The sequence below is a fragment of the Dendropsophus ebraccatus genome, chromosome 6, assembly GCF_027789765.1.
Source record: "Dendropsophus ebraccatus isolate aDenEbr1 chromosome 6, aDenEbr1.pat, whole genome shotgun sequence".
NCBI classification, from domain to species: Eukaryota; Metazoa; Chordata; class Amphibia; order Anura; family Hylidae; genus Dendropsophus; species Dendropsophus ebraccatus.
The window spans coordinates 107,992,673-108,005,522 of NC_091459.1; the positions used below are offsets into that span (position 1 = coordinate 107,992,673).

The 12,850-nt window shown below is 41.4% G+C and overlaps 1 protein-coding gene across 1 annotated transcript in view; it reads left to right on the forward strand.

Moving 5' to 3' along the window:
• Positions 1–259: 259 nt before the first annotated feature.
• Positions 260–12,850, forward strand: part of SPHKAP (SPHK1 interactor, AKAP domain containing) — a 167,354-nt gene continuing 154,763 nt past the window's right edge. Inside the window, exon 1 of the mRNA XM_069975571.1 lies at positions 260–340. Within this exon, the coding sequence (XP_069831672.1) occupies positions 318–340 (23 nt within the window). The 5' untranslated portion in view covers positions 260–317. The remainder of the gene's footprint in view (positions 341–12,850) is intronic.

The window sequence follows — 12,850 nt, forward strand, 5'->3', positions numbered from 1 at the left end:
AAAATGATGCCTAATACATCTAACATGATGTGATTTCTTTTATTGCGTTGACATTAAATATTCCTGCGTTCCTATATATCCGGTTGCAGAAGGGTTAAAGAAAATTGCCTTGCTCACATCTTCTCCTGTGACTCATCTGTGTGTAGATGGAAGGAGTGGCTTTCCCCCTGTATCTGAGGATTCAGTAAAGCTTCACTACCAGCAGAGAGAGAGAGAGAGTTGCTTGAAGTGGTTGTGTACCCTGTGCTGTGATACTGTGTAGTCGTCCCCGGCTGCTGCGGTCCCTCTCCACAGCTCCACATGCTGTCCTCCTAAAGATGTGCTCCTGTGCATCCCACAGGTAAGACTCTTCTCTAGCTTCTTTTACATTGTACTCAAACTGGGCACTAACTTGGCAAACTTCGGTCTTTTCTCCATTCTCGCTATATACCTACATGTGCTCGCTTCTTATCTACACCCTGTATAATATTATTGTGTATCTGCAATTTCTTTTGTTTACGTTAGAAACTAAAAATGTAAACATTTGAATTTGAAATATAAACAATACCTTTAGGCTAAGAAGATCAAATGAGAAGCAGGAGTATCTGTGTCTTATGGGCAGAATAAGTGTGGCAAGTGCATTCCGATAAACCTTTTGCGTCCCTACTGTGTTAAATACATTGGATTAAATCCTGTATGTGCTTGTGTGCAAGTCTGTGCACTACTAGTTAAAGCTCCAGGAATTGTGATACATTTAATGGTGAAGTATAAAAAAAATAATAATAATGACTGTACCAAGGACTCTAATCTTAAATCCGTATTCTATGTGGTTCTTAGAGTTCTTGGTGTTTATTTAGAATTTCTTTCTCCTGTTGTCGACCGCTTGATGAGGATTTGATCCAGGTTGAGGTTTCCTAAAAATCTGGAATATTTTGATGGATTTTATGTTTCCGATGTAATTGTAAATCTTGGGTACCAGCTACTAGGTATGCCAGGAGAAGCAGCTTCTCACATATGTTCCTGATTTATATTATATGGAATAATGTGCTATTACAGTAGTGCTTTTCTCTGCAAGTTGACTCCACCTGTCAATACCTCTTGTGCCAAGTAATTGAAAAGTCATTTATCAAGCTGTGCTACCCATGCAGAATTAGCATCTTTGCTCCCATGGCAGGATGCTCGTGTGGAATAAGATGACTGATGCTATATATAAGCTCTACCTAAGTATACCACATATTTCTAGGTAGAGGTAAATGGATTCAAATCCCATTATATACTTCCGTTCTACTGGTAAGCTGTATTATGAGGTTTAGACTACAATTTGTAAGGGGTTTTTATTCAAGTCAGGGAAATATCAAACCCAAGTCCCAGCTATTTAGTCCATGTACATCTGTCTCTCGAGCTCTAGGTTCTGGTTGCATGGTGTGAAATGTGATTATAAACCCAAAGGTAGCACCGTCTGAAGGAAGGATAAAAGAACTAGATGAATGTTCAATGAATCATTTATCCCAGGAGCTGAGAACAGTTCTTGGCAAAATATAAGTAACTCTTTTTCATCTCGGTTCTTTGCTTTGAAAACAGTTTCTTTGTTTTGCAGTAAAATCATTTCCTTCCACCTGTCTCCTTCTTCGTAATTAATTTCTCCATCTCCTCCTTCTGCCCCAGATAATCTTTATTAATTTCTTGTGGAATACAGAATTTAACACACTCATGGAAATCCCACTGATTTGTGTAATCGCTGGGTCACATGGTCCAATGCAGGGGTCCCCACCACATGTGACTCACATAGAATGCAAGGAAAAAATGTGGACTGAAATAATTGCAGACATATTCTAACCATCTATTTGGAGGATATAATAGTAGTGTGCAATAGGAAATGTTTGCAAATTTCTTGTTTTTCTACATTTCTCTCATCCATTTTTAAAAAGAATGTAGCTCTCGCCTATCATTTGAAGTAGCTAACAAGGTGCAAACAGTTAGGGCCTTCTAAACCTCTAATATGTCTATAGTATTTACCATAAGTATGTAAAATATGTTTAGACCTGATGAAGTGTGAAATCACCAATAGGAAACAAGTTCAAAATCCTTTAATCATTTTTTTTTACAAATAAAGGGTTATTTTTAAATAATGATCATGGCTGGTTGAAGGAGTTGATCACCTTTAGGCATCATTGTTTAAATGGGAAGTCCGTCAGGGGCAGAGGGAAATTTCATAACAAATACAAACTTACCTCCCTCCATGCCTGCAGGGAGCAGTAGGACTGGCCTTGGGACCCCCACCGGGCTCTGGGATCTCCGGGGTGTACATGTCACGACCAGGCTGATGGACTGGCTGTTCAGCCAGTCAGTGACTAGGGCGGGACGCCACTGATTGGCTGAGCTCCAGTCCATCAGCCGGGACAGGCATTTTTCCCTTGGGGGAAAATTACTTCAAGCAGGGTCGCGAAGGCGGTCCCACTGCACACCATGGGCATGGGAAGAGCTAAGTGCCTACTCATTATCAAATTCTCCCCTGCCAGCTGCCGCATTTTTAAATTCCCGGACTTCTCCTTTAAATGAATACTCACCATGCCCTTGAGTCACTGATATCTCACTGCGGTCCTGTTGTTTGTGATTATGCAGCTCGAGGATCCTGTGTTCTTTTGTGCAGCTGGATGGCTCCTTCATCCATACATGGCTGACTATAGAGGGGCATGGAGGAGCATATGATGGTGGCCCAGCTCTTTAGGCTTCTAAAAGAACAGGACCTTCTCATTTGCCTAAAGGTGTTGCTATTTTACACTCTTTGGACAACAAATGCTGAACACATATGAATTAATTCTAATTACTATACTTGCCAATAGCCCTTACTTTGCCAGGACATGGGCCAAAGAGGGAATGGAGTTTGGGCCAAAGAGGGAATGGCTGTATTAAGTGTAGAACTTAGGTGTTCTGATTTTGGCTTTTGAGAATTCCAGTAAATACACAGCTGCTCTTTCCCGCAAGAGTATTGAGACCAATAGGGTTATATATTCTGTTACAGAACAGTGGTCCAGATATAATTGAGCCATTGTATAGGAAACAGAACAGAAGCGTGATTGCTTGAATTTGAAATACTCCAAAGTGTGGATTAAAATATTGTTCTGTTTGTATATGTTTTTACCAGCAACATGGAAATATTCTCTGCTTGAAGATGTGATAAAACCAGTATCAAAATAATATATATGTGTATATATATATATATATATATATATATATATATATATATATATATAATCTCAAATGAACTAAAGTGTCACCTTTCAAGACAAAAGGGAGGTTTAATAGGACTGGTGTGTGAGTCTTGACTCTGCATTTGGAATGTATTATAGTTTTATAGTAAATTATAATATTAGGCTATGTTCACACAGCGTAAGAGACCGTCCGGAGCGTATACAATGTGTATACTCTCCTGCCGGGATCCCATAAAAGAACATGCAGCGTGTTCACCCGTACAAAGTATGGCAGTTGTTACCTATGGCAACAACGGCCGTACTTTTACGCTGTGTGAACATAGCCTTATAGTAAATCTGCAGAATTGTAAAAGGTCACACCCTCTCACAATAAGCCCCCCCCCACACACACTTTATTAAAATTTACAGTGTTGGCGTAAACAGAGTAAGCAAGACCTACACAAAAATGTTAAACTTTTTTTGGGGGGGGAACGACTCATCCACTATAATGAATTATAATAGTATGAAACAAATCTGTGGTGAATTCACAGCTAAATCCAACCCTAGGGGCTAAAAAAACTGCAGTGGAGAAATCCTTCATGTGTGAACCGTTGTTCAAAGGGAACCAATCATGGCCAAAACGGCCATGCAGCTTTACATTATTATTATTTAATTTAACAGTGCCTTTGATTTGCGCTAACCACAGTTATAAAGCCCCCAGTACTGTTCCTGAAGTCACCCCTATCAGCTCTCCTCCTCAGCTCCCCAAAAATGAAGTTTGACGATTTCCTGGACCGTATGCTTATTACTGTAAGTAGGCATGTGGATGGTCCTTGGCACAGCTTATGTAGTGCACAGTGATGACGTTGGCATCTAGGGAAGCTTACAGAACAGGCCCTCTGTGTCGCTGCAGCAAACGAATGTGGAATTACAGCGAACGATTAGCGAACGATTAACGATAATTTTAGGTTCAGATCTAAATCAACGATCAACGACCTACAAACGATTTTTCAGTCTTTGACTGCAATTACACAGATCGTTTATCGTTTAAATTCAAACGATTTAGAGTTTTTTACCACGATTATCGTCCCGTGTAATAGGGCCCTTCCTCCCAGAAAGGCATCATTGCTAGGGATGGTCCGAACCTGCCGAGGTTCAGGTTCGTACGAACCTGAACTCTCGGCAATGATTCCCGCTGTCTGCCCGCTCCGTGGAGAGGGTGGATACAGCCGGAGGACCGCCTGGAAAACTGGAATACAGCTATAGCCATAGGCTATCCTATTTTTTCCAGGCGGTCCTCTGGCTGTATCCACCCTCTCCACGGAGGTGGAAGACAGCGGGAATCATTGCCGAGAGTTCAGGTTTGTACGAACCCGAACCTCGGCAAGTTCAGACCATCCCTAATTATTGCCAAGGAAATCAATGCCAAGGACCACCTGCATGGCTACATATCGGTAATTAGCATATGGAGCTGGAAATTTTCAAAGTTCAATTTTAGGGGCTATGAGGAAAGCTGGTAAGGAAGACCTATATGTTTAGGAACAGTATTGGGGGCTTTATAAAAGTGGATGCAAAGCTGCATGGCCATTATTTGTGATTGGTTCCCTTTAACCTGTTCTCTTTTTTCTTTTACTTCCGAACTGTATAAATAAAGCAGTAGAAGGGACATTTTTTTTAATACGGTCCCATGTGTGGAAAGTATAGCATAGCATTGATCATTACAATACACATGAAACAGCTAGTCTTCTATACAGTGTTTGCTATTTTGCAATTTGCCATATAGCTGCAACTCTGTCCTTCCAGGGCTGGATAAAGGTCATGAAGAGCCTGGGGGTAAACCCTATGTGGACCACTGAATCCAAGAGTGAGAAAATCAGACCCCAATGACTGTACTGAGGACAAGTTGGTTGGGGTCCTTAAATGATGAGAGCCCTGGGGCAAATGCTCCCTTTGGCTGTTCCTTAATCCAAACCATGAATCCTGCAAATGGCCTTGTCAGATTAATGTGGAACCTAATGATCCTAATCATTTCCAAAGTGAAGCTAAGGTCTGTAGTGAGAGAGTTATATCTCATGGGGGTGGTAGAACCATTCTTTGGGAAGCTCGAGGTTCCTATTGACTATTATACAGAACTATGAATATTAACTTTAAACTATATCATATACATTGAAAAACACGGTGGTGTCTAGATTCTTATTGTTTTCTACTTTACAGCAAAAAAAAAACAAAACTTGAAACTTGTTCCATGTCTAAGCTTTTCAGAACTTAATCTATTCCATATCACATAATGATGCGGCTCCTCGCTGTTGGGGGATTAGGAGATGCATCTTCGTCTCTGATGGTTTTGTGGGGGAGGAAACGCATGGCTGTACGGAAGAAATATACATGAATATATTAATAGAAAACATTTTGTAAGATGGGGCCCCCCTGATGTAACGTATTGTACTGGCAGGAAAAAAAAAAACTAAACGCCTTCAAGAGAGCAATGATGATTCTCCAGCAGATGTAAGGACAACTATGGAGGGACTCGTGATATAAATTGGAAGTGAAATACCAAAGAATCTCTGAAAAGAGAGGATAGAAGCCGAGGTGCTGACCTGACTGCTTGCTGGGTATTCATCTCTGTCATATGAAGTTACCTTCACTTAGATGATCTCCAGGTTTTTGTACATACAACCTAAGCAATGAGAAGGATACCTATATAGGAACTTTAATTAATTACCAGAGGAATAAAAGACAATATGAAGTGTATATATGAAAAGACAGCAGCCCTGTGGTCTGTACAATGAGTATAGGAAGAATGCAAAGAGATAAAGACAATGGGCAGCCATCTAAAAGAAAAACGATCTGTGATGTTCATAGTGACCGATGCTTCTCAAGAGACATATAGTACAAAAACCAAACACATATCACAATAGACCCTTGTAATACAAGGTGAGCTTAATAATAAGGACAATCAATTGTGATTATAGCATACTGTATATAGCCAGGTAGGACTAGGGTATATATGATATGCTATAGACACATCCTCCTTATTGTATAAAGGATACCTGTCATTTTAGGAAACTTCTAACTTATCATAGTGATATGTCAAAGTGGGGATCTGGGTGTTGAGACCCTCATTGATGACTAAAACAAAGGAGCAGAACCATTAAAGGGGAATTGTCAACAGGTAAGACAAATCTATCCCCTATATCGAAGGAGGCACTGAGGATGAAGGTGTGTCTCTTATTTTCATCCTTGATGCCTTTTCCAAGCACTTAGTCATTTACTCCACGGTCCTGTATGACTGTTTGGAGCATCGGGCCCCATTAGGAGCACTGCCCCGCCCCCATAGCACTGACCCACCCTTGGCTGAACCGCCCCTTCTAATGATAATGAAGCAGGCCGGCCAGGGACGGGCTGGATTGTCCCTATGGGGGCGGGGCAGTGCTCCTAACGGTCTTACTGGACTGATGAGTAAACAACTAAGTGCATGGGAACGGTGCTGTGGATGAAGGTAACAGACATACCTTTCTCCATGGCGTTTCCTGCACAAAAGGGAGATATTAGGGTTACTCTGTTCTCTGCTAGCTGATTCCTGCAACTGAGCAGTCTTGTGTTGCCTTGACTAGCAGATGCGTCTTCCAGTTAGGATGTTTGTTATTTGTGTGCCGGGGCAAAGGGGATCTGGTCAGGGCTCCTTTATCTCATAACAGCAGCAAATCACTGGCTATTAGTGTTCTTTGCTAACACATATACAAGATAGACAGAACTCCACCATATAAGAAATTAAAGGGGTAGTGCGGCGCTCAGAAATTATTCACAGAATAACACACATTACAAAGTTATACAACTTTGTAATGTATGTTATGTCTGTGAATCGCCCCGTTCCCCGTGTCCCCCCACCCCCACCCGTGTACCCGGAAGTGTGGTGCATTATACATTACCTGATCCGTGTTGAGGGCCATCCGCCATCTTGTGCCAAACGTCATCTTCGGACGGACAGGCGAGTCGCTGCCGCCCGTCCCCCCTCTGCCGTGTCACAACACAACAGTTATGCTCAGCCAATCGTGGCTGAGCGGCTGATGATGCGGCCGCGTCATCAGCTGCTCAGCCGCGATTGGCTGAGCACAGTTATGCTCAGCCAATCGCGGCTGAGCATCGGATGACGCTGCAGAGGGCGGACGGCATTCGGGACAGTCGGAGCTGTTCGCCGTCCGCCCGAAGAAGACGTCACTCGCTGAAGATGGAAGACGGGTGTCGGCACGTGACAGGTGAGTATAGCACACCACACTTCCGGGTACACGGGCGGGGGTGGTGGGACACGGGGAAGGGGGCCATTCACAGACATAACATACATTACAAAGTTGTATAACTTTGTAATGTGTGTTAGTCTGTGAATAATTTTTTACCGCCGCACTACCCCTTTAACTGTAAACTTCTAATATATGGGGAGTGGGTATTAAAATAATGAAAAACTTGGGTTCTAGTTACAACTATACACCGATAAAGAAACAACTGAACCTCTAATATAACACATATGAATTTTATTGTTAAAAATATGACATGGTATTAATTCATAATAATTGAAACACTAAGCAATGAACAAGGGCTGACTAGAATGTTAAAAACAGCGAACATACACGAGGGGGCTGCTGCGGGTGGACACAATAAAAGAATAAATAAATTAATTAATTAATAGTATAATAAATTACATAGGTAAAGACACAGTGGAAATAGAAAAATTTATCATATGTCATACAGGACTCAAAGTGCTATAAGTGCTAAAGGGATCATAGTATTACAAAAATCAAATCCATAATATACAAATATCAGATAGCAATAGTGCTAAATAAGTAAGTATGATACCAACAGTGATATGGAGTCCAAGCGTCCACCGGCTGCCCCCCCCCCCCCGGGCGCACGTTTCGGCGTAGCCTTTTTCAAGGGGTACTTTGCTAGGCTAGCTTGCTGTAACCTGTAGTACTCTAATCCTTTGCTCGTTTTCTGACCCGTTGCTTGTTTTCCTGCCTTGACCGTATTGCCTGACCCTTGATTATCTGACTGCCTCCGTTTTTTGTACTTTTGTTGCCCGCCGTCACCGACCCGGACTGTTTACCACGCTTTATTGTGTTTGTTCGCCTGTCTCTGTTTTGTGTTCCACCTTAGCAGTAAAGGGACTGTCACCATGGTTGCCCGCAGTCGCTTAGGGCTGTCTTATGGCAAGTAGGTAGGGACAGAGGGTGGATCAGAATTAGGACTCACTGTCCGAGTCCTGTCCCCTACCTTGTCCCTGACAGGCCTAAAACAAAAAATGTTCAACTCTATGTGACCACTATGAGACAGTTTTAATAAATCGTCTCTGTCTATTTGTACTTTCATGGATCGTTTTTGTTTTTTTTTTCCATTTTGAGGTCTTTGAGCTTTGTCTTTGTAGATTGTATTTGTCGATATTCAGTTGGCTTCTTAGTCATTCGTATTCATAGGACCAACTACTTGTGTTTGTGGTACTCTACCAGTGACATGCTAAGGTGTTGCTAGCGACGCCACTTCTGTGGTGGTTAGTCGGTTGTGATACACAGCTCAGCCAGAGATGGTATTGTCGTGACCCCAGTGCTAGTCCAGCACACTGGTATGGTGGTGGTACCTGCTGTGTATTGGTCACTGGCTCTACTTCCCAAAATGGTTGGTGACCTGCTAGGCTGTAGTGGGTCCCTTGGGCTCTTGACACGGTAGTCTTGAGTGGCAATCGACCCACCTGGACTATGGGTACCGCCTGCCCTGCATTTTGTAGAGTGGTACTCGGCGTGGGCTAGGATGATCCCCGACTTTTCTCCATTGGTAGTGTCTAGAACTGCATAGTAGGTATAAGATAAGTACTGAATGAAGTAAGTGTCTCTAGTTGCATCTGACCACACGTGTATCTCTGACTAGACCAACTAACACATTGGACTTGTCCCGGACAAGGGTTCTGGCAAAGTCAGGCCCTGGCTTGGCCACAGCATGGACGTCTGCCGTGTGTCCTTCTTCTACAAGAATCTTCCACAAGACGCTACACCTCCTCCCACAAAGTAACTTCCTACAGAGGATATGTAAGGGACCCTGTGAGTGGTGGAAGGGAATGTGTGCTAGAAAAAGAAAGAACATCTCCTATAGGCAAAAGGACATGGTACACATATAACAAAAACCCTTTGGTATCTTCAGCTGTGCAATACACAAGAGCATACATATAAAATACTGACATCTTGTGGTGAAACTAGAGAATACTACCTTTATCACCACTGAACCTAGAGTAGGAAACTTTTGTGACAGGTGTAAGAAAGAAACACGAAATACCTGTGGTGGGACACCTCATGTTCATGTAAAGTTCAGCTATAAACAGGGTTAAGCATAAACAGTGCTGAAGGTCCCATGGCCATAGAGAGCCCAGTGCCTGGTGATCTGTCAGTGGAGGGCCTATATTTTAGTGACCCAGTCAAGTTTTTGATGAATATACTGCAGATATTATACAGATACTATGAGGTACAAGTGGGTTAGGTGCATGCTTATTTACTGATAAGGGTCCATGACCTTTTGTAGACTTATCCCCTATATACAGTAAAGGGAATAAGTGTATGATCACGGATCATTTCCACGGTCTATGGGGAGTGCAAAGGATCTGTACTGTATGTACAGCACTCCCATAGACAATAAATGATGTGTCAGTATCTGACAGCCTCTCCATTCAGATGGGAGCCTTGAGAGTACCATTCCCCCAATGGGCCTCGGTGGGCAGACTCCCCATGAACACACACTTATTATCTATCCTGTAGGGAATAAGTGTTCATAGAAGCAAAACCCTTTTAATATCTAACATAAAAGATCATGCACCGTATTCTGCTTCCTAGGAATATACCGAACTATAATACCTAAACTGTTTCTATTTTGTACCCACTCCTGGTTTTACAGTATATGCTAAGTGAAAATATTACACCATTTACTAGGATGAATGAGCCAAATGTAACATAGCCTGAAAAAAATTAAACCGTGGAAAAATACATTCCAAAATGTGCAGGTATAAAAATGTAACTATTGTAGTGATGCTGTCAACAAGAATTCAAAGACTTTGAGTTATTTCATGTTCTTTTCTCAATTGTTATACATGGCTGCCTGCAAAAGTCTGTTTGTTATCCTTGAAAAGATAGACAGGAGCTTTGCTGACAAGCATACCTACACTTTTAGGAAGTTTAAAAAAAAAAAAAAAAAAAAAAGGTATGGTTTTGTTTCATCAAAGAAATAGTTTTATATATGGGAGTGGTAAAAATAAAAACTAGTAATACTCCCCTACCCTGGGCCCCTACAGCACCTATGTAAGCACCTTCTATTTCATTCTGTTAACTGCTTCTTGCCACATTCATGTCTTCTCAGCAGGACCTGCCCGCTCAGCCACTCGTTGGCTATAGCTGTGTCTTGCCTCAGTCACTGATTGGATGGGCGGGTTCTGTTGAGCTGTCTTCTTTCGGGAGGTGCAAAGTATTGTGACAAACAGAGAGCTAGAAAACTCTCTAATAGGAGCTGTGGGGGATTAAGATAAATGAGTATCATTTATTTTGTATTTCTACTACGGCCTAAGCAAAATTTATATATATGAAAAAAATGTAGGATACCAGAATAACCCCTCAACTCTTCAGAGTGAAAACAATGTGATTTTCGCGCTCTCACTGAGAGTCTTAGCACCCCCTCCCCAATGGTACACAGCTATTTATCATTACCATTTCAGGGTGACGGGGCCAAAACTGGGTTGTTTGCAGGCAGAACTTAAACTTTTTCCTTCTATTTCTGCCCAACCAAAGCACAGCACCTACTCCTTCTTGCTATGCTATGGCTTAGTGCTGGAGAAAGTGCACTGGACTGAACACACTGGCTTTGCACTGATATTATAGTGTGATTTATAGTGTGCTGCTATAGATGATCTGTGATGAAAGAAATAGGTAATTAAAGTATTGGCATCACAGCAAGGCAAGAATTACATTACATAAGCAGCTATGGTCTAAGAAGTAAATAGCTGATTATGATAATGGTTATCATAGACAGTTGCTCAGATAAGAGAGAAGCCTTGATTTACCTTTAAGCATATTTACAATGATATCAACAATATGTTATGCAAGTTTTAAGGAGAATCTGTCAGCTCTACATCATGTTCAGAGATCAAGTGTCAGAGGCCGTGCTGATCAGCAGTATGTACAGTATTCCCTTGTCCTCCCCCACACCTCTCTATGTTTGACATTCAACACTGAGCCCTGTATGTCAATCATTCAAGGCATGGTGGTGGGGGAGTGAGAAGGCAAGCATACTGCAGTTTGGCAACCTCTAATTGACACTTAAGCTCTGAACATCAAATACAGCTGACACATTCCTTTTAAAATGCTCCACAACAAATCTAGCTCCTAAAATGGGGTTGAGGTATTCTCATAAAATTACGTATTTCACAAAAGCCGTTGTTTATAGAGCGATACGTCTCGCACTCAGTCTTCTGAAATTGTATCTAAATACATTGATGTTTCTTGTGAAGCTTAGAATTGTATTGTCACGCTGAGTTGAATTATTTTGTGCGTGGGTATATGACACAATATGCCATATACTATGGATACAATTGTGTTTAGAAGCATTGTGTGTTGTTACAAAAATAAATCATAAAAAAACACCAACTAAAGAACATACTGCAGTAAAGCTAGCAAAAGATCTTTAAAAAAATGCAATAACCACATTCATGGTAAAACCTGTGAGGTTTACTCCAACACAAATCTCTTTCTTTCAAATCAATTAGTTTCAGAAAGTTATATAGATTTGTAACTTTTTTCTATTTAAAAAAATCTCCAGTTTTCCCTTACTTATCAACTGCTGTATATCCTGCAGGAAATTGTGTTTTCTTTTCAGTCTGACACAGTGCTCTCTGCTGCCACCTCTGTCCCAGACAGGAACTGTCCAGAGCAGCAGCAAATTCCCATAGAAAACCATTCCTGCTTTGAACAGTTACTGTCTTGGACAGGGGTGACAGCAGAGAGCACTGTGTCAGACTGAAAAGAAAACATACAGCAGTTGATATGTACTGGAAGACTGGACATTTTTAAATAGAAGTAAATGACAAATCTACTCTAATACCACACACAACCTGAGAGGACAGGGTAGCGCTGTTTTTTGCAAGAAAAAAGCTGAACACATTTTTCCACCTACTTTAAGAAATGTTAAAAAAAAAAAAAGAATAGCCTTCTTGTTTCAGTTTCCATAATAAATCTGTAGGGTTTTGAGAAAAAAAAACTGAAAACGCACATTTTATTTGGCTACAAAAATTTCAGCTTTTTCTTATGTCCCCGTATAGCCTCAAATATGGTGTGAAGGTCTGCGACTTGAATGCCACATGTGAACATACCCTTATTACTGATACTAATAAAATAGGCTTTCAGACCTTATACATGGCATCAGGCTGACAGATGATCATTGTTAAAGGTGACCCATAACCTAACCAGCGGAGTCATAACTTACAGCCACTCATATTCATAGTAAATTGGTTTAAAGCCTTGAATTGCCTGGGAACAGTCTTATTTATAGAGAGAAGGTCTCGTACAATGGCATTATGTGAGCAAGACACATTTAATGAAGGATGATCACTCCCGCTGCTGTTTTTTAAATGATATTTGTCTTCCACATGATTTTCTGTA